This window comes from Brienomyrus brachyistius, chromosome 1 (genome assembly GCF_023856365.1).
Source record: "Brienomyrus brachyistius isolate T26 chromosome 1, BBRACH_0.4, whole genome shotgun sequence".
NCBI classification, from domain to species: Eukaryota; Metazoa; Chordata; class Actinopteri; order Osteoglossiformes; family Mormyridae; genus Brienomyrus; species Brienomyrus brachyistius.
Window position 1 is genome coordinate 29,356,456 of NC_064533.1, and position 25,070 is coordinate 29,381,525.

The following is a 25,070-nucleotide window of genomic DNA, read 5'->3' on the forward strand; positions in this document are numbered from 1 at the left end:
GGAATCCAGCAGGATACTAACAGTGTCTGGCTATTTGGCCAGTGAGTTTGGAGTTTAGTTTGTTAGGGAGGTTTCAGCTGAAATGAGGTAAGGTTCACCAGACTGCTGTATCTAGGGCTTTTGGTGAGAGGTGAGGATGTTAATCTAGTAAAAATATGAATATTATTTATTAATAATATTAATATTAATTATTTCATTATTAAATATTCTTAATATTATTAGGAATACAAATATTCTTTTTAAGCATGTTGTGTCATGATTCATGGAGAACTATGTCCACAGCTTTCAGGGAATAATTTGTTTTTTATACCGCACATATTCCTGGTTCCTGGAACATTTCACTGCTTCATGGAGGGTGTAAGTGTATCTCATAGATTTCGACAGTGGGGGTCAGTTCTCTGTTAAGATAACGGCCCTCCCTGGTTGTTGAGGCTCCTCTGCCTCATTTAGCCTTGCTAGGTGTCCTCCCCGTCAGCGGTGCCCCCCCTCCCCCGCGATCAAACACCGCGTCACACTATCCCGCTCTATAAGGACTTCCTGTGACGCCGATCATGCGTAATCTGAATCGAGATCGATTTATTTTTATATAGCGCCTTTCCCCACAGGGGGGATTCGAGTTTGGCCTAGAGGTGAGCGGAGTGTGTGTAAGGCTGGATATCATGCTCATGGATATCACACGCTGTGAGACATATGACTGCGCAGAGATTCGGCATGTCTGTTGCGCTGCCAATAATGAATGCAGTGTCGTTTAAGTTGTGTGTGCTGAAATGCTAAGCCGAGCGCTGTCACTTGTGAGTTTCCTTGGCTCTGCTGGGCCGTGTTCTGGAGGGGCAGGACCCAAATGATTTATGGGAAGATTGTACCGGGTCGGTGCGCTAATTAACCTTGATGAGGCTTTCGCTACTTCCAGGCTGCTTTTCCCCCCATTACTCTTTTTGACTTCCTGTATCTCTGCTGCGGTTCCTCACCTCTGAAGGTGTGGTGACATGGTGATGGTGACAAATGGGTCGGTACCACAGCTGGGCTGCTCCGGAGACCTTAGAGAGCAGAAGCAGTGACTCTGGCATCCAGAGCCGGCAGGTGACCTCGCCGTTCCTCTATGCGGTGTAAACGCCCTTATTCATGGAGCTACTAAGTGACTGTTAATTGGTTCTGAGTTAGCGCACTGTGACCATTCTCCAGATACTCACCCAGAGAACGATTTTGTCATCACTTAATGAGTCATGTCCCCAGTAATGTCCTATTAGAGACAGTGACAAGAAAGCAACCAACTACATCCATGGACATAATGATTCCTGTCATCGTTTTTGAGCAAAAATGCATAGATATAACGGTATTATAGTTACCTTATAAAATAACGTATATATATAAACATCAGGTGAAAGTATTAGCATATTAGCAACCCCGTTTGTCAGCATGGCCATCACCAGGGACCTGCCAGCGGCTAAGGCCAGTGGAGGCTGAGGTGGGCTCCCCAAGTGCCATTTGAGCGCTGTTGCCATGGCAATGGGTGAAACGTGGGGTTTTTTTATGATTACTTTTGCCTATTCTCCCTTGACTTTTGGTAGATTGGACCTGCTTTTCCTTTGTAGTTTATGCCTTTCAAAAGGGGAATTGTGTAGCCTGTTGGCAAGACGACATGTCCAAGTTTGACTGAATTTTTTAAAGAAAATTCTGGGAAGGAGGAATTCAGAAAAAAATGGTTCCTGGTCTCATGTTCCCAGACCTAAAGCTCTCCATACCTGCCGCATCTAACATCCTCCATGCCCACTGCCTCCGTCCTCTGTGCCTGCCACATTCTTCATACTTCCTGCACGCCATGTCCACATCTTCCATGTCTTCCAACCTCTATGGCCTCTGCATCTTTCATGTCCACCCCATCCTACATGCTCACTGTGTCCTCCGTCCTTGATGCCCACCACATTCTCCATCCTCCATGCCCACAGTGTCCCCTATCGTCCATGCCCACCACATCCTCCATACTCCATGTCCCCATATCTTTCTTGCCCACCATGTCCTCTATTTTCCTTGCATACCGCATCTTCCATCTTCCATGTCCACCTCATCTTCCAGCCTTTTTGCTTGCCACATCCTCCATGCCCATTGGGTGCTCCACAGTCCATGACCACCACATCCTCTATGCAAGCTGCATCCTTCATGTTCACTGCATCCTCCATCCTCCATGTCCACTGCATCCTCCATCCTCCATGCCTGTCGCGTCCTCTATGCTCCATGCCTGTCGCGTCCCCCATCCTCTGTGCCCACCATGTCCTCCATCCTCCATGTCCACTGCATCCTCCATCCTCCATGCCTGTCGCGTCCCCCATCCTCTGTGCCCGCCATATCCTCCATCCTCCATGCCCACCGTGTCCTCTATGCTCCATGGCTACCGCGTCCTCTATCCTCCTTGTCGGCTGCGTCCTCCATCCTCCATGCCTGTCGCATCCCCCATCCTCCGTGCCCGCCATATCCTCCATCCTTCATGTCCACTGCATCCTCCATCCTCCATGCCTGTCGCGTCCCCCATCCTCCGTGCCCGCCATATCCTCCATCCTCCATGCCCACCGTGTCCTCTATGCTCCATGCCTACCGCGTCCTCTATCCTCCTTGTCGGCTGCGTCCTCCATCCTTGGCAGATCTCACTATGTGGGCCTGAAGCTGATGATTTGGTAGTGAGCCCGGCCTTCTCTGTCATACTGGCTGGGGTTCACTTTGGCTCTGTTTAGGCATGGTGCTCTATGCTCCATCAGATTGGGAGCAGCACGGCATGGATGACGGGCACTGAGGATTCACACCCCTGCGGTTCTGGGTTTGGTTTCCAGCCCCGCTCTATACAAGTGGAGGCTGCAGGTTCTCCACATGTTCATGTGGGCTTGTTCCAGCACCTCCTGGTTCTGGCTGTTTAGGATGAGTTCTCCTCTCTGCATTTGCCCTCTGATGGCCTTGCCTGCTTGTGTCTATTTCAATCTACTATATAACACACCCATTGCTACTATACCATGCTCTGTGTGGTCTTGCCTAATGGAAACTTTTTTTGTGTGTACGCCCCCCCCCCCCCCCCTTTCTTTTTCATTTTGGTGCATGTACCTTTTTCTCATCCTACTTATTTTACATATCTACCTCCTTCGTATTTTTGCGTACCTCCACCTCATTTTAGTGTACGCAGCTCCTCCTTATTTTTTGGCACGCACCTCCTCCTACTACTTATTTTAGTGTATGCACCTCCTCCTTCTCCTTGTCATTTTACTGTATGCACTCCCTCCTCATTTTAGTGTGCATCTTGTCCTCTTCCTCCACATTTTAGTGCATGCACTTTCTCCTGTAAGCACCTCCTCCTTCTCCTTGCCATTTTACAGTACGCACCTCCTCCTTCTCCTTGCCATTTTACTGTACGCACCTCCTCCTTCTCCTTGCCATTTTACTCTAGGCACCGCCTTCCCTTCCATCTTCCTGTGAAGGCTTTATCTCAGTCTGATATAAAGGTACTGGAGACTCAGTGCTGTTCTATAGTAGGAGACGCCATGTTTGCATATGGATATTCCACTCCATATAGGGAAAGTGCAATTACTTGTTTATTTTATGCTATGATAACCTGTTATTTCCGTCGATTCGCACAGCGTCTATGGTCCCACACCCTATATTTCCCAATATTTCATGTTTCTTGGTTGCGAGCCCCACTGGACTGTGTTATACCAAATATGGAGATGTTGCTGTACAGTTAATCTCGACACATTCCCGCACCGCTGAGAATGGCCGTGCGTCGCACGTGTGGCTTCTAAAAGCTACGCATTGCGATCGCTACCTTTGCGGGTTTTACTGCGGGTGTCCTGGGAAGACAAGAAGAGGAACAAGGGCAGCATTTGATTCCGTGTGGCAGCAATGAAAAGCTGTATTTAAATGTGCTCGGTCTCTTACTCCCCCTCCCCCGCTAATATGCCCCCCCCTTGCAGCCCCATCACCAACCTGATTACCGCGCTCACCTGGGGATGTGGGGGGCGCCGTCAGGCAGGGGAGAGCTCTCTGACAAAAGGCAGACGGTTCGCTTGTTAGGGGTGTCCCCAGCAATGAGCCCCCCCTCCCCCAGTGACACGCTTCGGGGGGTGTGCGGCTCTGCCGCGCCACTCTCAGTAATGGGGTCGAATCTCTCTAATTATCCGTGGTTTAGGAGCCCACCGGGAGCCCGTTTATGAGGGGGGGGCTCATTTTGAAACCAAGCCTTTGTGTTTGGAGTCAGACATAGGCTGCCTTACGTGTATGTGGCCCCTGGTGAGCTTTGTGGGGGTTGGCAGGGGGAGGTGAGTGTGGGTGTGTGTGGGGAGTAGCCCCCTTGACTGACATGTACGAGTGCAACTTGTGGGGGAAGGGGGCACGGGAAAGTACGCAGTACAGTGCGTAGCTTTGTTCTCGGGGCCTGCAGCTCTTAGGGGGCCCTAACATTAGCCCCCCATTCGGATGTGTATTAATGCGCATTCACACGGTAGATCATGGGTGGCACTGTAGCCTCACACCTCCTGGATTCAGGGTTTGGGTCCTGCCTCCACCTTTCTGTCTGCGTGGGTTTTCCAGTTTCCGCCAGCAAGTCTAATAACTTGCAGTTGGGTGTGTTGGCGGCTTTGAGTGACCCGGGGGTGTGTCGGAGTGTGTGAACTGGTCTCCTGGCCCTTTGTGTCCTGGGACCGATTCCAGCCCCTGCATGGGACACATAGTCATAGAAGATGGATGCTATGGAATCAGAATGAGTTTTATTGCCCAAGTAAGGTGACACCTACAAGGAATTTGACTTGACGTTCCGCTCCAGTACAATCAAAACAGTAAACAATAAATCATTAAAGTATTGTCTAATTGGAAGAATATTTTCTTGAATTCCTTAGAATGAGAGATTTTGTGACAAAGGCAGACGACTTTCATTTGAACTTTACTCTAATGTGTCTGGGTGTAAAGGCTGGTAAAATGCTGGAGTGTAGACAGGGAAATGTGTGCACATTTCAGGGTTAATTAGTCATCGGTGTTTGAGCATAGATGCTGTCTATATCAGTTCTTGTTACAGAGCAGGCAAGGGTCTTTCGGAAGAGCTGCAATCAAGAGCCTCAGTCCAGTCCTGCCCAGGTTAGGGGGGGCAAGGGGGCCCCCTCGCTGTTGTAAAAACCCTTGGTTAGCAGTACAGAGATACTGTTATTAAGGGTTATATACTACGACCTGCACCTTCAGTAACATAACTTCACATATATGTGAAGTCACTCGTTTGCCTGTAAAATGAAAAACGAAAAGGATCATCTTGAAAATCATATTTGCATCTGGTCATATTCAGGGCACCGTGTCTTATGACCTCCTGTCAAGTGGCTCACCTCACGCTTGTGTCACACTTTGGGCATGTCTGTGTTATGGGGGGGGTTTGGCTTATCCCTAAGCTGCCGTGCGTTCAGCCAATCCGAAGAGCCGACTGGCACATCAGACATGTGCGTACGTTTTCCAGCACGGTTTGTTTAGGTTCTGCTAGATTCCAGTTCAAACCACCGGAGGTGAAGAGCCAATGTCCCCCCCCCCCTCCCACCCCCACCCCACTCTCTTAAATATTCAATATAATTTTATTTCGGCTGGCAGATTTACATTTTTTTCTGCAGCCATTATGAGCTGGCGAGTCAACCCAGCCTTTATTACCCTGCGAATTTGCACCAACCGGCATGCTCTCCCATGTGGCAGAGGTGATACCCCACGGGAAGCTGGGCTGCTGTGAAGTCACTGCCGTTTCGGACGGAGAGTTACTCTTTTTTTCTCCCAGCGAGTCTTCATTTTTAATCAGCTCACCTGCGGCTTGTGCATTCCGGAAGGTTCCAGGGCTCAGTGCCTTTGCTGTGACATTGCGCCCTCCGTCTGATGGGCATGGATTCCCTCCATATGCTCTGGCCGCCTCCCATCTCGTGGTTAATGAGAGGAGTGTCTGCACCGCGCTTCCCAGCTCTGTCATTAGCTGGGAGGAAAAATACAGACCAGGCCATATGCAGAGCGGCACGGAATCCCAGGGCAATTTACAAAGTTACTGCGAGGTTTATTTCTGATAGATCTCTTACCAAAAAGGCAGCAATGCAAATATTTAGTGGGTGTGATTTTACTAATAATTCCCCATCCTGATATAGTCTGAAGTTCCAAAAAAGTCTATCGGTTTAGAAAATAAATCACTGGAAATCTAAAATAAAAGTGTTATAATAGTATTTTTCACTGTTGCCAGGCATGCTGGGTGATATTCTGTCTCAGTGACGCAGATGTTTTCGCCTCACAGCTCTGGGTTTGAGTGTCATTTCCGGCTCTTCTCTCTTTCATCCAGGGCTTAATGCTGACTCCTAATCTAGTCTGGTGGGGGCAAGTAGATCAGCCCCGGTGTGTGGATGGATGGATGGATGGATGGACGGATGGACGGATGGATAGATGCGTGGATAGCCAGGGAGGGTTAGCCCTTCCCACCCAGCTCCACTAGGCTCCCACAATTGCTGCCTTGTCAGTGCATACCTGCCCCCCACCCCCCACCCCCCGAATTATGGGCTTCCTACAGTCAGACTCCAGCACAGCAAGTCACAAGTGAGGAAGGTGCTCCATGAGAATTTTAAAGCAGGAATATATTTGTATATATGCTGTCAGAACGGCGGCCCGTGAAATCCCACAGTCCACATGTCAGCTGAGCTGTGCCGGATTCTGCTCTCTAACTCGCTGCTTCTAGAAAGTTCCCCCTTGATCTCACTCTGAAGGGTTCTCTGCCCCCCCATCCCACCCAGCGCGACTTCTCCATCCCCAAGACGTCCATGTGTCCCAGACAATCTCCTGCCCTGTGGCATCGCGGCACGATGTCCCAAGTGTACAACCATTTACTGTAATGGAACATCTCCCCCCCATGCCCCCCGCCCCCCCCACAATGTCAGACCAGTGGGAAGGGGGGTTGGGGGTCCGGCATCTGTTGCCTGCAGGAGTGACAGGCACAGGTGTGAAGTGCCTCAGCTGTCCCTCGCCATAAACTGGCAGGTGGGCGTGGGGGGGCAGTGGGATAAAGTGGGCACAAGTGCAAGAAAAAAAATTCAAAGCGGATTTAATTGATGTGATTGGCCAGCAGACCATTTAATTTGTGGGAGGCGTGCTTTCTAATCAATAGTCATGCCTGTATTCATTTCAGCAAGCTTAGCGGTTGTACATGACACTTTAATGAGCTTCACTTATCTGGGTATCTGGGAGGTGTGTGAGGTGCCTATGTGTTCAAATAATGAGGAGAATGGGACCCAACCCCCCCGGGGGCCCCGGGGGATCCTGCGCTGGGCCCTGGTTCACCCTGTCAGTGTGTCACGCCTGCAGTTTTCTGGGTGAGCGAATATCAACGCTCCCTTCTCTCTTGCTCCAGCGCCCAGGAATGCCATCTGGAGCCCGCATGCCCCACCAGGGTGCTCCCATGGGTCCCCCCGGCCCCCCATATGGGGGGAATGCCTCCGTCCGGCCCAGCATGCCCACCCAGGTGATGGAGGCCAACCGGAAGCGACCGGCTCCATCCCAGCAGGTCCAGCAGCAGCAGCAGCCACAACAGCAGCAGCAGCAACAGCAGCAGCAACAGCAGCAACAGTCCGTACAGAACCGGGCCCGCAAGTGAGTCTGACTGGAACCGCCCCCTATTTCCTATTGGCTGATCCAGACGGTGTGTGTTTGTCTCCACCCTCCCCCACCTGCTCCCCAGTCACTGCTCTCCAAGTCTCAGCGGATTCTATTTAAATGTGAGACTTTAACTCAATGGTTCCTCCTGTTCAAATGTCTTTACTCTCTTCTCCTTTTCATTTTCTTAAGAACAATGTCACTTAAGCCCCGTCGAGTCAGTCTACTTGCAGCCACACCGAAGTCAGTCCCGAAAAACTATTTTAATGGAGCTCGACCAATGAGCTCCTTTAAATCAAAAATTACTTTTTATTGGTCAATGAAGGTGGGCAGTAAGAAGGCTCAGCTGGCCAGGTCAGGGCTGTGATTGGCTAAGCCCATGCAGCGGCCTGGTGGAGAATTGAAGGGATAACTGAGGGGTCCTCATCCTCCCCCAGTCCTGCGGTATGGAGCCGCACCATCGATCCCTGAACAAACACTCCCTCCCCCCCAACAAGATGTTAACCAACGCCTGAGAAGCCAATCGATGGCAGCAACTATGCTGGATGCTTCCCCCTGGGGTTGGATAAAGTAACCCTCCAGCAGCTGACCCCAGTGCCCCTCTCCCCCCCCCCCCCCCCCACACACATGCTCACACTCTCGCTTGGAGGATCAGCAAGAGTGGCCTTGGATTGCTGTTGCTCGCGGGTTGACAGGTGCAGGTCGGGTTGATTGCAGTGCTCACATGACAATGGCCATACGATGGCCAATGCCCCATTCTGGTAAGATCTGCATGAACGCGGCTGTTTAAAACAGCAGGAATCTCTTTCGTTTTTCATAACACCGTGGCCTCACATCATCTGGGTTGGACGTTGGCAGTTCTCGCCCAGCTTTTGTGGAGTTTGCATGTTCTCCCTGTGTAGCGTGGGCTTCCTCCTGGTACTCCAATTTCCTCCTGCAGCCCAGAGACATACAGTTAGACTCTAGATCTCTATATTGCCCTTTTGTTGGGGTGTGCCTGGTAATGGACTGGAATCCGGTCCTGGCCATACCCTTCCTCGTACCCTAGGCTTCCTGGGATAGACTCTGGGCTCACTTGTAATTTTTTCTGCTCATCAACATGCTGTTTTATTATCACCTTTGTCTTTTTATTTTTGACTCTGTTCACGTCTTAAATCTCCTTGTGTACCTGTGCAGGGCTGCCTGTGAGCTGCATATTCCTCCATGCCTCCCTGTTTTCTTCACTTCTCCAGTTGTTACACTTTCAAGCTTTTATTTTGAAACGCTGGTGGGGGATTGTGGGTCCTTGTGTCTCTGGGGCAGTGGGTCCCTCACACATCAGCCGCATTTCCTGGGTTCATTGGCTAAGGTGCCTGGATGTGGAAGCCCTTGGTTTTGGTTGTCAGTCTGATGTTGTCGTTCTGTCTGTCCTTTCATCTGTCACCACAGCAGTTAGCCTGGGTGTTTCCCTGTTATTTTATCTTAGTGTAAACATCTCACTACTGCCTTGGATTCACTCACTGTTTACATACTGCAGTGTGGTCAGCTGACATTCTTTTGCGTCCCCAACTAGACTGACTGACCTGTTCCCTTTATTCTCCCAAAATACATGCCGTTTGGGCTCCCTTCTGACCCCCCACCGTATCACTTTTGCCACTAATCGGAGAACCTTCAAATCCCATCAACCCCTAGGAAACCGGTGGGATTCCTCGGAGCCAATGAGATTGCAGTGAGGCAGATGGACATGAGAGATGCCCAATCAGATCCCACACTTGGATCAAAGTAGGAACTCATTCTGCTGCATGTTAGTCTTCCAGAGTGACCCCTCCACACACCCCCACATCACCCCCCCAACCCCCACCCCCAACACCAGCACCCCCTAACTCTAGTCAGTGGCTTGTTCTCACCTGACGTGCCTGTGGTTTGTTAATGTATTGTCTCTCTTGAAGGATCCATGTCCATGTAGAACAGGGGCGGCCAATCTTACCCGCAAAGGGCCGGTTTTCGCTGCAACTCCATAATTAGATTACTAATTAGAGGACTGATTGGCTGAAGAGTTCTCACACCTGGGTGTGAACAGCTGACCTACAGGTTACCCCAAACACCTGCACACACAAGGCGGATAAGATTGGTCACCCCTGATGTAGAAGATAAAGGTTATTACAAGTAGGTTTCTGTGCACAAACCTGAAATAACTTCAGCCTTTTTAAATGACTATATGAATCGGATAGATGCAGGGCCTGTATTCAGTGCTTATATTTTTTTATATTGCAAAGTGATGCATATAATTTTAAATCTTTTTTCAAGGTTCTAGTTAAGATTTCAATTTGTATGATTTTGTTTCTTTTATACAGGAAAAAAAGCTACAAAAAAGTTAGTTTTTATAAATATCTTGCATGTGATCACATGTATGTTCACAGCTCAGTTTTGATGGTGTCTCCTATTATGTTACAAAAACAATAAAAATAGGTTTACTATGAGGCAGCAGAACGGTTCAGTGGGCGGTGCTATGCAGTCACAGCTCCAGGCTTGTGGGTTCGCTTGCTGCCTCCGGTCCTGTGTCTGTAGAGTTCTCCGCATGTCAACTCGCATTTCCTCCAGATGTTCCGCTCTCCTCCCACAACCCACGTTTGGGAAATAGACCTATAGTTCTTCAATAAGTGCTCAGACCTCTGAACCATGAACCTCCTGGAAGGACCCTTGGCAGCGATTTACCGGCATCCAAGGAAGCCTGTGGCACATCGACACGCAGCCCACTCCTCCTGGCCATTATCCCCGGTGGATTTGCATAAGCGACGCTAAAGGGTTTTATCCGCCGGCCTTTTTCATCGATTCTCGGCAGGATTTGTGTCTGCACCTTGGCAGGGCCATTCAAAAACTTTCACTCTTTTAAAATTCGTTTAAGCCCTTCCAGTGTGACTCTACCTTTGTACCAGTAACCATTGTGTTGGGCAGCCAGGGGCCCGGTAGGACGCACTCCAAGGCTGCATCGTGTGCGTGACGGTGCTGGGAAGACGAAGGGGGCTGTGAAAGAGCCAGATATTTCACAGCCTGAGTTGGATGCGTTGGGGGTGCACAAGCCCAACACGCTCCTCAAAACCACCTCCCACAGCAAAGTGAGGAATTCATTACTTAGGAACAGTCTTACCCTCGAAGGCCACGTGGACTTCGTGATGCTGCGCTCCACAGTGCTGTTTTCAGACAAGCGAACATGTGGACCTTTCTGGCACTAATGTCAGAGGTTGGGTTTGCCGTGCTGCTGACAGGCCCTTTGACCCAACTGTAGAGTCCGTCGCCTGCGGTGGCAGCACCGTGATTCAGGAGGAGGCGGAGGGAGGGTTTTAGCATTAGTGGATAAGGAAAAAGAGCAAAGTACATGTAAACGGCAGACAAAAAGCCAGCGCCTGTCTGCTGAAAAAAGGGGGCAGGATCTCTCACCATTCAGCAGAACAGTGATCCCAAATGCAAGGCCAGAGTCACAATGGGTTAGCTTAAGAAAACGAAAGTGAATGTCCTTGAATAGACCGGCAAAATCCCAACTTGAATCCTATTGAGGATCTGTGAAAAGGCTTGGAAATTGCAGACCGGCAAGCAAATCAGCCCCGAAGAATAGACCAAAGAGGATCTGCCAAGAAGAAGGGGCAAAAATTACAACATGTGGCGCTCAAATTCGTTACAGACGAGCTCAGAAAGACTCTGCTGCCTAAGTGTCTTTCACAAAATAATGTTTTTGTCTCTTATCGGGGAACGCAGGCGAAAATGAGTCTCACCCCTCGAAACAACCGATTGAATGCAATTTTAATGTAATAAAAGTTGTGTGGATAATTTTGAGATTTCGCACAGTGGGACTCCGTAGTATTGGTCTACTTTTGCGTGACAGTTTACCAACCCAGAAGATATGGAATTAACTTTTTGATTCGTTTTTTTTTTTTTTTCTTTTGCAAACTGGGGATGGTAGTTTGCGCCTTTGACCGTGAGTTAAGGTGAGCGTTCATACATGCTCCCCAAGCAGCGTGTGAAGGTAAATATAGCACAGCTTTCGGACTGGAAAGCAGCTGATATGACTGGTATTAGACAGCCCCCGTAAACAGGAACGATCCTCTGCAAGCTATAAGCTAGTTAAGCCTTGAGTTTAGCGGGAGCCTTTTAGCAACTGTTTCCCCCACTGGAAGCAAAATCCTCCTTTGTGTGACATGGCCACAGAGCCATCATTGTTAGTGTAGCTGCTGGTGGGAGAGGAGCGCCATATGTGTTATTGTTAACCCACTCAGCTGTGAAATGTGACCATTTGTCAGCAGACCCTGACAGCTGTCACTGGCCCGTTACTCTGCACCAGAGAAATGGTGGGACTGTATAGTTCCATACCGACCTATACAGCTGAGAACATTTCACACTGTTGCCTGGCTTTCCCCTTCCTGTGAGGGCAGGATATGAACACCTTGAGGTGTCCATCTCCTGGAGTGTACTGGGGAGGTGCTAGATCATTCCTATGAAGGCCACAGTACTTTCACGATGTCATAGAAGACGTCAAACCTGGGGTCCTCAGAAAGTTGTCAGATAGATGAAAGAGCTGACGTTTACTAAAACTGTCTGTAGTATGTTAACAAGAAAGGACATTTTAGTGTCGCACACGGAGTAACTTTAAATGCTTAAATAATGTGATTTTTAAGCATTTTTGGAATTCATAGGTAGGCAATTGACCGCTCTGTAAACCATCTATGCGACAACAGCAAAATGAGATCCGTGGGCAAACTTTATTAGCTGGAACTGGAGTAGTCAAAATTTAAAAGGTATGAGAAGATATTCAAGCGCCAGAACGTAAAGCTCTCTTCAAGTTCTGTCATACTTTGGACTCCCAGACCAACTGGTTAGCTTCGATGTGAACATGCCGTCTGATGGTACACAGAAGAAGAACTTTTAGGGAACTGGGGGTCTCACCCTGGGCACCAGCTGACGGTAGCTGTGATGCTGTTCTCACCTTCAAATCACATGATGCATCTTCGAGGAAACGGTTACAGAAAAAATGAACAGAAACCCTGCAGGTTTATGGCCACAAGTCAACTGCGTGACCCTCCTCCTGTGTTTCGTCCTTGTCCCATTAACCTTGAGGTTTGATATTTTGATTGGCTGAGGACATCAACTTACCAAAGTGAATAATCTATATGGGGCTGTATTGGCTTTCACAGACTACAGCTTATTTTTACTGGGTTCCTGCTTTAAGGGTCAAGCTGACTTGCACCCTATCTTCTCTAATACAGGAGAAGTCGTAAATAACTCAGTTTATTGGGCTGTCCTGACTTCTGAAGGATTTCTGGAATGAATAAGTTCCTGGTGACATTTAACTTCACAGCTGACAGTTGTCTGCGTCTTTGGCCACTGCAGTCCGGTCTCCTTGTGTGAAATCCCTTCAGGCTTCACGTGGGTACCTTTCGTGGGAGTACTGTCGCATTTCAGCATGTCTTTATAAATCCCACCTGTCACAGAGTGATGCTCAGTACTGTATCAAAGGCTCCTGTCGCAGGACCTCTGTCAAGGTGTTAGAAGGTCCCGCAGGCCAGTGCCGACGCCGTGCTTATGAATGAACTGGGAATATAATGCTGCAGAAGCCTCCAGATGTATTTCCCCACTCAATTTCTCTCTTTATTTTTTTATTATTATCTCATTAGCAGTTGATTCTAATGCCTGGCTGTTATCCCTGCACAGTACAAGCCAGGGAACACCAAGGGCACTCTGTCTGAGTAGGAGGGGCCTTCAGTGCACCCATCCCCCCCCCCCCCAAAACAAAGCAGTGTCCAGCTGGTGTGGTGCTCTTGGCCGCATGGCACACCTCAGCCACCGTGCATGTAATGCAGCTTCGTATTTCCATGCGAGCTGCGTGTCGTTTGAAATTCACCACTTTGTTCTCTCACCACTCAGGAGAGGATCCATTATCATTTTATATCATTACGTTATTTACGTGACCATTTTAGAGGCACTAGTTATATCACCCGCATGTCTTTGACTGTGGGAGGAAATCGCAGGAGCTAGAGGAAGCCCACACTACACAGGGGGAACACGCAAAAACCACACATGTGCCGCAGAGGTGAGATTCAAACCCCCACAAGCCGAGAGGTGTGAGACCACCTCATGTTGCATTGTTGTAGTACAGCTGTTTGGTCCAACCCCTGCCAAAGATGGGATTTGTTGTTCAGTTAACAGTCCGACATTTCAACCTCCACTACCATCTCACCAGCTCAGACCTCATTCAACTAATTTCATCAAACATTCATACACATGTGGAGATAGGAGGACATGAGGCGGGTGCAAGCAGTGAGCAAAGCCCAGGCAAACGTGCCGGTGAATCCAGATGTTCCACATGGACTTCGTTAAATATGGCACCTGGAGAGTAACTGATATGTCACCTAACAGCGACGCTCAAAAGCTTCTTTGTTTATTATTCAGGTTGTCCTTGGCTGCATAAACCACCGTCAGGCAGACAGATCTCTGACAGTCCGGAGGGATTCCCGGACCATTATCTCTCTTCTTTCACTATTGCACTTCACAGATGACTTGTTGAGATTTTGTCTCTCAACTGGAGCTACAGATGTGGATACAGTTTGGCTTTTGGAACATTTCACGTTAGACTTACGAAAGCCCTTCTACCTTTGTGTTCCTGGTGGATCTCTGGGAAATGGTAAAACCAGAGACGTAGAGGTTACCCATGATAGCGTGTAACTTCCTATATGTGTGTTTACCTACACCTCACTGATTTGTGCCTTGGCCGTAGCGCTTAGCTTTTTCATAAACGTACGGTTCATGTGGACGTGTTTCCTACGATGAAATATCTAACAGTTTAAACTGCCACATTCCAGAGTTTTGTGCAGAGTGCATGAAAATTCAAACGATGCATTATAATGACAAAATAGCACATTTGCACATTGTATAATTCGTCTACTGTTAAGTGGTCAGTGAGTCTTTTGGACAGGGAGAAGCTGGTGTTCATTATTACTAAATGACCACCGTTTTTGGGTCAGGGGTGGGGGGGGGGGAGCCTTCCAGTTCCAGAACACGGGGGCCGTGACATGGTTATTGATGAGGTTGTTTCTGCATCGGGGATTGTTTTCCAGCTCTGGACAAGTGATTCTGGCTAAATTGTCGGAATGTATGATATGGGACAAACGATCGTGAATGATGACCATTTTACAAAGCTGATAACACTGGAGAGCCTCTGGAAAATAGGATTTGTGGGGAGGAATTAGGCACCAGCAGGCACAACAGATCAGGAGAAACCCCTTCAAGGCAGAGAAAGCTGGTGCTGATGGGGGAACGAGCTGGCTGTGGCATGGTGGCACGACTCTGCCGCCCGACAGCGCAGGTCGACCACCTGACGCCTCACCCCCTCTCCTCGAATCAGAGACGCAGGCCCCGCCTCCCCCAGTTACTCACAAACAGCTGGCAACAGTAACTGGATGTGTCCCAGCAATTTAGCAGATGGCCTGTGTAACTCTGCTATCTGTCACCATAGTAACATGCTCTGTTTTTTTTATTTTCTTTCTATCTTTCCCCCCCACCGCAGTGCCAAGAGAAGGAAAATGGCAGACAAGATTCTCCCTCAGAGGGTGAGTCCATTTATTTTTGTCATTTGTCACTGTTTGTTTATGTTTGTTTGTTTGTTCATCTGTCTCTGTTAATGAGGTGGATATTTCGCAGCTTTTTATGGAAGGGTGTTTCAGTTGGATTACAGGGGCAGGCAAGGCGGCGGGGGGGGGTGGACGGGGGGGGGGGGGTTGCAGAGTGTGTGACGAGATTTAAAAAGCATCAAGGGGCCGACAGGGGTGCCTGCCGAAAATGCAAATGGGCGCTTCATCCCCAGTGCTTGGGAAGTTAATTCCGGAAGCTTCCAGATTGTGTGACCACCAGGAAAACATTTAAATCGTTATTTTCGGCTGTGCCCTGTGCTTCCCTGGGATAGGCGCCAGGCTCTTTGTGACCCTCTATGGATAAGCGGATGGAGGGATGAGAGAGTATTTAGGTTTGCGGGAGCTACTGTAGCGATAAGTGCGCCTGATTCGTAGAGAGCGCCTATATTATATCAAACACTCCAGAGCCAAGAGCTCCCATTGTTGTTGTATGACAGATCCAAGCTGTGCGCACAAGGCGTGTTCAGGACTGAGCGGGACTTGTGTTCAATGACATCGTGTCCCTGTGCCCTGTTTCGGGGCCGGTTTCCCTGCTGGCCAGACCTAACACCTGGGATTAACTTTGAGAAGGACATTGTCCTTTGCGGTCTCTGTCTGAAACATAGAATAGAGAATAGGGGTCACCCTATAAGAGGTCATGATAAACAGGACCCAGTCAGACTGACTTCTTATCTGGGCTGTATAAGGCAAGGTGGGCAGCCCAGGGTATCTGATGGTGTTCAGAAGCTTCTGGGGGTGCTGGGTAGAGCTCGCCTTATTTGTACACAGTGTTTAGATGTGTGCCTGTTATCTAAGAGATAATGATCAGGCCACAGAGACCAGGTCTGCTTATATCAGGTAAGAAAACTCAGTCATCATGTGGTCACTGTATTATGGAATGGATCAGTATGGGACACACAGTATATTATAAAGGCAGTGTGTGTGTCAGCTGGTTAGGATGCAGTGTGTGTTATTGGAAGGGACCATTCATCGCTAGGGACCATTCATCGCTTTGAACAAAAGCACCTGGTACATACATGTGTGATTGTTAAATGGGACAGTTGTGGAAATAAGCATACAGTGGTGCCCTTAACGAAGCTTAGTCTGAACCGTCACATTTAGGCAGTGGGCCACTCCAAATAGCTATGGGGTACCTGATGTTCTGTTGCAGGGATGTTGTGAAGGTCGGGTCAGTTGCGGCTGCTTCAACTGCGTGTCTTTGTTTGTCCTGCCAGATCCGCGAGCTGGTCCCAGAATCCCAGGCCTACATGGACCTACTGGCTTTCGAGCGCAAACTAGACCAAACAATCATGAGGAAGCGAGTGGACATTCAGGAGGCCCTGAAGAGACCAATGAAGGTAAACCTGACTACTAGTCTCTGTGGACCAGTTGAGCAACTGTCATGTATCAAAGACACCTTTAGCCTACCATTGGTTCACAGCATGAACCGGGTTTTTTTATAGGTCATCCTTACACAGCCAACAAAATCTAATCAAATCGGGCATGGAGAGCCCCAGAAACCTTATGTGGCCTCATGGGGTATCAACAATCATGACTTGAAAAGGCTGGGTGTGACTTTTCATGAGAACCTCATTAAATATGGCTCCCTGGGAGAGAGGAAGAGAGAGGAAGCTGCAGAGGACTAGACATAGACCATGGCATGTTCACACCAATGACCCCACATACAACCTGCATACCTACCAAAATATATCTCAGTAGTATGTGCTGAATAGCAATTATCGAAAACAAATCCAGAATGATCAGTTGTTTCTTATTTATTTTTGATACAATGTTCGGGCTCCTATTCGAAAAAAAATATTAAAACCATGCTGTACAGAAAACAAGACCTGCTGCCTTCAGTGTCCCACATGTTGTCTGCTTCTATCTACAGCAAAAACGTAAACTGAGGCTGTACATCTCCAACACTTTCAACCCGGCCAAGCCTGATGCAGAAGACTCTGATGGCAGCATTGCATCATGGGAACTGCGAGTAGAGGGCAAACTGCTAGATGATGTGAGTTTTCTTTTGTTTGTTTTTATCCTTTCTTATGTTTAGCGCGTTGATTTGTGAGGCTCTCTGTCATGTTTAGGGCGTCTCCGTTTGCTCATACTTTTCTTAAAACTTATGCTACTTTGGGGGCTGCTATTTTTATATCGTATCCCAAGTATTCATTTCAACCAGCACCTTATTTCAGACCCCTAAGATGCTATATTTTGTAGGCTGACCATTAAACTGGCACCCCATAATACAATCTGGGGGGGTGGCATGAGATTCAACCTGTTACTATAAAGGGTGCACTAGGAGGTAGTCAGTGAAGACCAGCGCAGCTTTGCAGAACCTACTGTGAAGATGTCTGTGAAGCACATGGCGAAGACTATATCAAGTTCTGTGTCAACGACATGGTTCCTGTAAAGTCTGTACTGCTTCCCCAATAATAAGCCCTGGGTCACCACAGACATCAAGGCTCTCCTGATTGGGAAGGAGAAAGTGTTGAGGTTGTGTGACAGAGAGGGTAGACAGAGAGCTGTCGGTCAAGATCAGCAAGGAACTGAGGAAGTTTGAACAGAAGCAGGAGGAAGTTGGAACAGAAGCTCCAGCAGAACATCAGAGAGGTATGGAGGGCCACAAAGTCTATCAGCAGCTACAAGTGCACAGGCTGGTGACAGAGGTTACTGTAGATAATACTCTTCAACGGTTGAGACTGCCCAACTCCGCTGAATCGTCATGGCTGAGAGTCCCCTTCCCCACATCATCCTACTTTATCCGTCCTCTTTCCCATTCTATACCTGCTTCTGCCACCTGCAGTCTCAATTTCTCAAAGGACCAATTGAAGAAAGAACTATGCAGACTCCACTTAGGAAAAGCGGTGTGCCCTGATGGCATCAGTCCCAGTGCGCTCAGGACTTGAACTTCCCAGTTCTGTTGAGTTCTACACAGCATTTTTAAACTGTGCCTCCATTTGAAGAAGGTTCCAATACTGTGGAAAACATCCTGTCTGGCTCTTGTGTCTAAGACGCCATGTTCCAGTGCTCCATTTGATTACAGACCAGTGACATTGACCTCACACAGCACGAAGACCTTCAAGAGACTAGTCCTTGAGATACTCCGCCTCCTGGTTGAGTTGCCACATCAGTTCGCCTACGAGGCCCAGATTGGTGTACATGATGCCATTGTCTACCTGGCACACTGTACCTACTCCCACCTCGACAAGTCAGGAGGTTTTGTGAAAATCATGTCTTTTTTATTTCTCAAACTCCTTCAATATCATCCAGCCAGTCCTTCTTGAAGGTGGAAGCTCCCCTACCAGAATGGACCACGGACTATCTGACCAGATGTCATCAAGATTGTTGTGTCTGTGAAGTTGCCGAGCAGACTGATCAAAATAAAATACGCAGAATACACAGAAATCATTTCTTCCGACGGCCATAAGACTGTACAATCAATCAGCCAGGACATGTGCAATTTTATGTACAACAATACCTACTTACTTATCAGTATCTATTTATTATCTTTCAAGTGCAATACTTATCACCATGATCACCCACCTGCATATTTATCATCTCTAGATGTCGTACGTATTCATTCTTATACCAAGATTGTTGTGTTTTGTTCTGTGTACTGTCTATTTTTGTCGTTACATGTTGTGTAATGTGCAGTCTAACAATATTTCCTTCCGAATAATAAAAGCCTACTGATTCTCATTCTGATTCTCATTCTGATTCTTATTCTGATTCTCATCCTGATTCATACAGTCCTCTTTCAAGATGGTGAGCAAAGCAGTGACTTCTATAAGCACCATCATGGTCACTTGAGACACGGACTGTTCCACTATGAACCTCTCTGTATCTCCCTTGTATCTACTTCAGTTTCTTGTCTCTCTTCTGAAGTATCCACCATTTTGATTCGGTGTCGAAGCCGCTTGTCTCTCTTTGTCTGACTAGAAACGCCCGTTCGCGCTCGAGAGTCACATGAAACCGTATGCAACCCAGCTCGGCCAAAAGCGTTGCAGATAAAATTAGATGTTTCAAAAACACTTGTGGCCTGCTCTCTTGGCCACTGCGAGGTGCCCCTGTGAAAGCTGAGGTCGAGTTTAATCATCCGAACCCACGGAGAAGATTGGCAGGGCTTTGAGGAGGGAGCCGCTGCTTGCTCAGCGCAGACCACAATGATTTCACATTGTGTTTTTTCGTTTGTTTGGCTGTTGGGAAAAGAAGTTGAATCAATGTGTCTATGCAAGGCCCTGAAATAACATTGTCTGGGGGAAAAGCTAATCTGTGTATTTTCTTACTAGAAACTCTTACAAGCTTTTAGTAAGCAGGCAATTTGGCCTTAAAACTTTTACGCCTCCTGTCTTCTAGCTATGAGGTCATTGATGTGCACTTGTCACTTTATGGTTGTTAAAAGCCACCAAAGACTTAAGGGTCTGTAAGCTTTTATCTTTGAGCCTATTGGTGATCATGTGTAGCAGATGTCAATGTGTGAAGTTGAGTATCTTCTGACTTTACAAGCAGTTGCTCCGGGTCTTGAGCAGTGCAGGAGCTCTTTCCATAGTTGCAGTTAGGCCTCCTTATTCAAGACTGGCCCTAAACCTGGCACCAGGTTGTCACCCTGCGCCAGTCGCACAGGCTCAGTCCTGTTCCTCTCACCAAAGTCAGCATTTGTTGTTGTGGAAGAGTAACTGAATTACCTAACAGGCTTCTTTCTCAGTAACAACCGTAATACGAAACAGTGACGTCAAAGTTATGGTTGATAAAGAGTCATTGTCAAATAACGGTTGTAATATTCAGACATACCTCATAATTTGGATTATCTGAATTATGAGTGATGTTAATATTGTGGATTTAATGCCTTCCAGGGTTGGTGTGGAATATCCAGAGTAATTGGATGTAGCCTTGATGCTTACAAGTAACATGATTGTCCCCCCTCTTCCTTAGCCTGGTAAACAGAAGCGGAAGTTCTCCTCCTTCTTTAAGAGCCTGGTGATTGAGCTGGATAAGGACCTGTATGGACCTGACAACCACCTGGTGGAGGTGAGGACACATCCCTCTGTTATTTAAAACTATCCCTCTGTCTCTGTTGTATTCTTGTGATTTTGTTCTATTACTCTTCCCATTATATGTTAATGCTGCTATACAGTTATTTTCTCTTGTATTCATCAATAGCACATTTTCTTAATCTACATCTTGCATTTTGATTAATTCTATTTATTGTTTTGTGTGTCTTCGTCTTGACTGTTTGTCATTCTCCAGTAACCACCAAATCAAATTCCTTGTACTTTTTGTTAATGGCAAATAAGGGATTCAGATGTTCTTTTTTGGTCTTCTGATGATCGTGTAGTTGGGACTGTTAAAGGACTGACTCTGAGAAATGGAATTGTCGATTTTATTCCCAATTTATTGAGTAATAAAGGCTGGATTTTGCTGCTATGAGGGAGAACAAGGAGCTTAAGCAACATGTAACATTCTCCCAACCCCAAACGAAGCGTTTTAGTAACGTTATCCTATTGTTAGAGCACAGCCGAAACATGGCGTATCTCTTCTCCTGGGAACAGAAAGCACAGTCGTAAAAATAAGTGCACGGAGTGTCCTCATATGTTATCTCATTCCACCTCAAAACACCCGGTGTAGAATGCTAAGACACCACTAGAATGAAAAACACCATGCTCCGCGCGGTCCTTCTCGATGCCTCAGCGCAGCTGTCCAGAAAACTTCACGGTCTTCGGCTCCCTCACCGTTCCTCAGTTTGGCAGCACTCAGGTCCTGAAAACTGAGACTGCTGTTTTAAAGACTGTGCAGGCCGATCTCCATTTTTTTTTCTGTCAAGGCCATGTGTTCAGACTGTGGCAAACTTTGGTGTTTTGTGTACGTCTCATACACTCCTGAAAGACTGACCGAAATACTCGAGCCAGATAACTTTCTTAAATTAATGGAGTTTCCTCAGGGAATTTATATATAATGTTGGGGGAAAATGTCATACTTAATGACTAAAAGTAGTTGATGTGAGTGGGAAACAGCCTTCTAGAGAAATACTTGACGTTTTTGTGGCGAAGAAGACCTCTTTTGCAGATGGCTGAGAACAGAGAAATGGCCTGTAAAGGAGTAACAGTCTTTGGAGGACAGATGGTGTCAGTGATTATTAATATTGTCATTCTGCTCTGCCAAAGTGACTTAGATTCTTCATATTTCACTGGAGTGACTCATGTGTGGTACAGTCCCTGAGGCTACTGCAGCAGGCCCTCTCCTGAGACTCGGACCACCTTCCTGCCTGCTAGACGATTTCTGTGTCTGTGTCCCCGGCAGTGGCACCGCACCGCCACCACTCAGGAGACGGACGGCTTCCAGGTCAAGAGGCCCGGAGATGTGAGCGTGCGCTGCACCCTGCTGCTGATGCTCGACTACCAGGTGGGGGCGCCAAAACACCTTTTGTCATTTGCAGTCACCGCTTCGCTTTATCTGCAGTACTGTGGAGCGGGCAGTTATATAAATGCATTTGGAAGGTGGTGAATGGTCCTTACATGTTTATAATTAATGGGATTTTACTGAAATATTTAGTCATTTTATCTATGTACTTTTAATATCTTCAGTAGTGAGGTTACATATTTTGTACTCAAAAGGAGTAATTTACAATATAAAAGAGTATAATATAAAAGAGTATAGTTCTGTAGCCAAGAAACTCAGTGGTCAGGGGCCAGGGAATATTTTCCCAGCAGAATTACGCTCCACACACAATGCAGTTCCAAGTTCGCGGACACTCCCTGGAAGCTGAAGCAGGGCCCTTCAGTGCTGTGGGAGTTTTTTTTTTGTTTTTTTTTAATGAACTAAAATAGCACTCACACTGTAAACTGTTGTGAAGACTGACTTCTGGGATTCGTTTGGCTCCATTTAAAATTATTATATGGAAAAGTTCAGGTACAACCGCAGAGCAGTCTGTCAGGACTCACAAATCCGTTTGTACGCCTGGGTGTTTGTAGGTGGCTTGTTTGGTACCTGGATTCCTTTATAGGTACATCCAGTCACAGATAAGACCCTTTGAACATACAGATAATAGCACTTAATAGTTTAATCTTTCTAAGTAAATGTTTTGAATGGTACCCATTCCTTGTGTTGTTTATTTTTTTTATACACCAAAACTTTAAAAAGCAGGCCAGTTACCATGTGGTCACTACACAGGGGTGTGTCAGTAAACTATTTCTACGGCTTAAACTACCAAATTTAGAGTTAATTAGGGGAAACAGGCTGCATTGGTGACGAAATATTACTATGGATTGAAGCCGCGGTTACATGTGGTCATTACTGTGCTCTGATCAGCCCCCTCAGTTCAAGCTGGACCCTCGCTTGGCACGCCTTCTGGGCATCCACACCCAGACCCGCTCGGTCATCATCCAAGCGCTCTGGCAGTACGTCAAGACCAACAAGCTGCAGGACGCCCACGACAAGGAGTACATCAACTGCGACAAGTACTTTCAGCAAGTAATGAGCCCCAGCTCGCCGGCTCGCTTGCGAACGCACCGTCCCTTTGACCTCCTGGCAAGGTCCTCGCTGCCACACACACTATCCTGTTTCATTACGCAAGATCAATCGGTCTGACTTTTTTCAATAATATTAATTTAAGAAGTTTGAATCTCAGGAATACAGGACTGGCCTGTGGAGTCAGTGAAGTAGTACTTTTGTTATTCCAGATGAAAAGCATCTCGTAGTTCAAGATTAGCTGGCTAAAGGTTTTATGTAGGTCTAAGTTGTCAGCCGGATATGCCATTTAGAAAATTTAAATGAGATTTAATCCTCAACGTCAAGCTGTGAGAAGGAGTCAGGCTGGCAGGACGGTCGGTCGTATGCAGGCCGAACCGACCAAGGCCTTCTTCCTTTTCTTTCTCAGATCTTTGACTGCCCCCGACTAAAGTTCTCGGAGATCCCACAGCGCCTCACCAACCTGCTGCTCCCCCCTGACCCAATCGTCATCAACCACGTCATCAGGTGAGCCTAAGCCCCAGACTTTCGCGACTCTCACATTATCTCCTCTCATCTGTCTCTGTGGCTAAATATCATAACTATAATTTATTAATGACCTCAGAGGCAAAGCGTGGTGCACCAAATTGTAATCTTTTTTTTAAAAAAAAATATTTAGCAGATTCTTTTATCCAAAGTAACCTACCTTTTGTGAGAAAGCAGGGTTAAACAGTCCCTAAACCAACTGGGGGTGAAGGCTTTGCTCAAGGGCCCAACGGGTAAATCAGCCTGCCGATTGTAGGATTGGAGCCTGTGACTTTGCGATCACAGGCACAGCGCCCTAGCCGACTGTACCACACACCACCCCCAGAATTCATTATGTTAGCACTGCTTCCTAAATTGGCACTCCCTGTCTTCACAGTGTGGATCCCAATGACCAGAAGAAAACGGCATGCTACGACATCGACGTAGAGGTGGAGGACCCCCTGAAGGGCCAGATGAGTAGCTTCCTGCTTTCCACAGCCAATCAGCAGGAAATCGCCTCATTGGACAATAAGGTGAACTAATCACAGGCCTTGGGGGATTGAGATTAAGCCAATCAGTTCTATGCAATGATACAAAATATGCATGACAAAGTTAGCATAGTGTCTCAACCTTTCCAACCACACAGCCCAGCTCATCATTCGTCATGTTGGCAGCCCAGGGTAAATTTTGCTAACCTGAGGTGCCCTTATATAGCGGGGAATCCAGCAGCTTGGCTACGTATTTTATTACAATCATTTTTTTTATTCACCCAAAAATAATACTTTACTAAGAATTTGTATTTTTTAATACTAATTCTTTAACTTTTAATACTTCAGGGCTCAGCTTTTGCTTTGAATTTGAATTCAGATTCAGAATATGACAAAACATGACAAATTAAATGGACTGAAGCTGAACACGAATTTTAATAAATAAATCACACAAAAATAAACCTTTTTTGTCATAGCGCGTAACACTAGAAAATGCCAAGTGTACGGCGTGTTGCTAGGTATTTTCTCTGACTGCCTCACTGTTCATTCCAGGGAATGGGTTTGACGTTGCTGGTAGAGTTGTCACCCATCCCATAACGAAAAGTAAAGTGCTGTATCCCATTTTAATATGAGTCTCCCATATTTCATCAGATTGAAAGAGGAAAGCTTAATTGCAGGTTTTTGTCACTGTAAGCCCTTGCATTTGGTACATTCAACTGAATGGGAATGCCTCAAGTGTTGAAATAAATTCAGAGTATTCCCAGTTTAGTTCCAGTGTTCACAGCACACAGCAGCAGTTTGCTGCATCTCTTAGACTTTTAAACTCCAAAAGAATCACGCCACCATCAACGTTCTCGTCCCTTGTTTATCTACAGTATCTCCTTTTTAAAAGATGTTGTGACTCTGCGCTGTCCCTGTCTTCACCGACACTCGAAAATTCCACTGAGGGAGCACCTATCTCTTCCATGACCAAAACAGTAGCATGTGACGTCCTCTGCCAAGTCAACCAACCTTACTGCGTGTTTGTTGGGCATAGGTTGTCAGCTCTTAAAAGACTGTCGTATGGTTGGTTGGAATTGCATTTTTGTGATGCAATAAGCTGCAGTGCGCTATCACGCAATGTTGACTTGTCGACAGTTTATTAACATTTCTCATAATCTTATCGTGTATATTTTATATGACGATAAGGTAATATATACATTGGCCAGCCCTATCCCCTCAGTAAACAGTCGGGTTCGCACCTGTTTGGTGGCCCATTATGGACCAAACTGGGTTCCACTGCGATCCGTGGCCCAGTGGTTGACAAATACTGCCGCAGACGTTATATCACAGGGCCATCTATGCCGTACCG

The 25,070-nt window shown here is 47.1% G+C and overlaps 1 protein-coding gene across 6 annotated transcripts in view; it reads left to right on the plus strand.

Moving 5' to 3' along the window:
- Positions 1-25,070, plus strand: part of LOC125742373 (SWI/SNF-related matrix-associated actin-dependent regulator of chromatin subfamily D member 3) — a 47,345-nt gene that overhangs the window by 17,794 nt on the left and 4,481 nt on the right. For 3 of the 6 annotated variants that reach the window (XM_049014347.1, XM_049014308.1, XM_049014317.1), the window contains exons 2-11: positions 7,382-7,620; positions 9,295-9,384; positions 15,158-15,200; positions 16,496-16,618; positions 17,152-17,274; positions 20,196-20,291; positions 21,561-21,662; positions 22,569-22,730; positions 23,137-23,234; positions 23,629-23,764. In XM_049014347.1, coding sequence (XP_048870304.1) covers positions 7,382-7,620; positions 9,295-9,384; positions 15,158-15,200; positions 16,496-16,618; positions 17,152-17,274; positions 20,196-20,291; positions 21,561-21,662; positions 22,569-22,730; positions 23,137-23,234; positions 23,629-23,764 — 1,212 coding nt within the window. Of the gene's footprint in view, positions 1-690; positions 1,081-7,381; positions 7,621-9,294; positions 9,385-15,157; positions 15,201-16,495; positions 16,619-17,151; positions 17,275-20,195; positions 20,292-21,560; positions 21,663-22,568; positions 22,731-23,136; positions 23,235-23,628; positions 23,765-25,070 lie in introns of those variants that run through there. The other 3 variants (XM_049014337.1, XM_049014356.1, XM_049014326.1) reach the window with 2 other exon arrangements.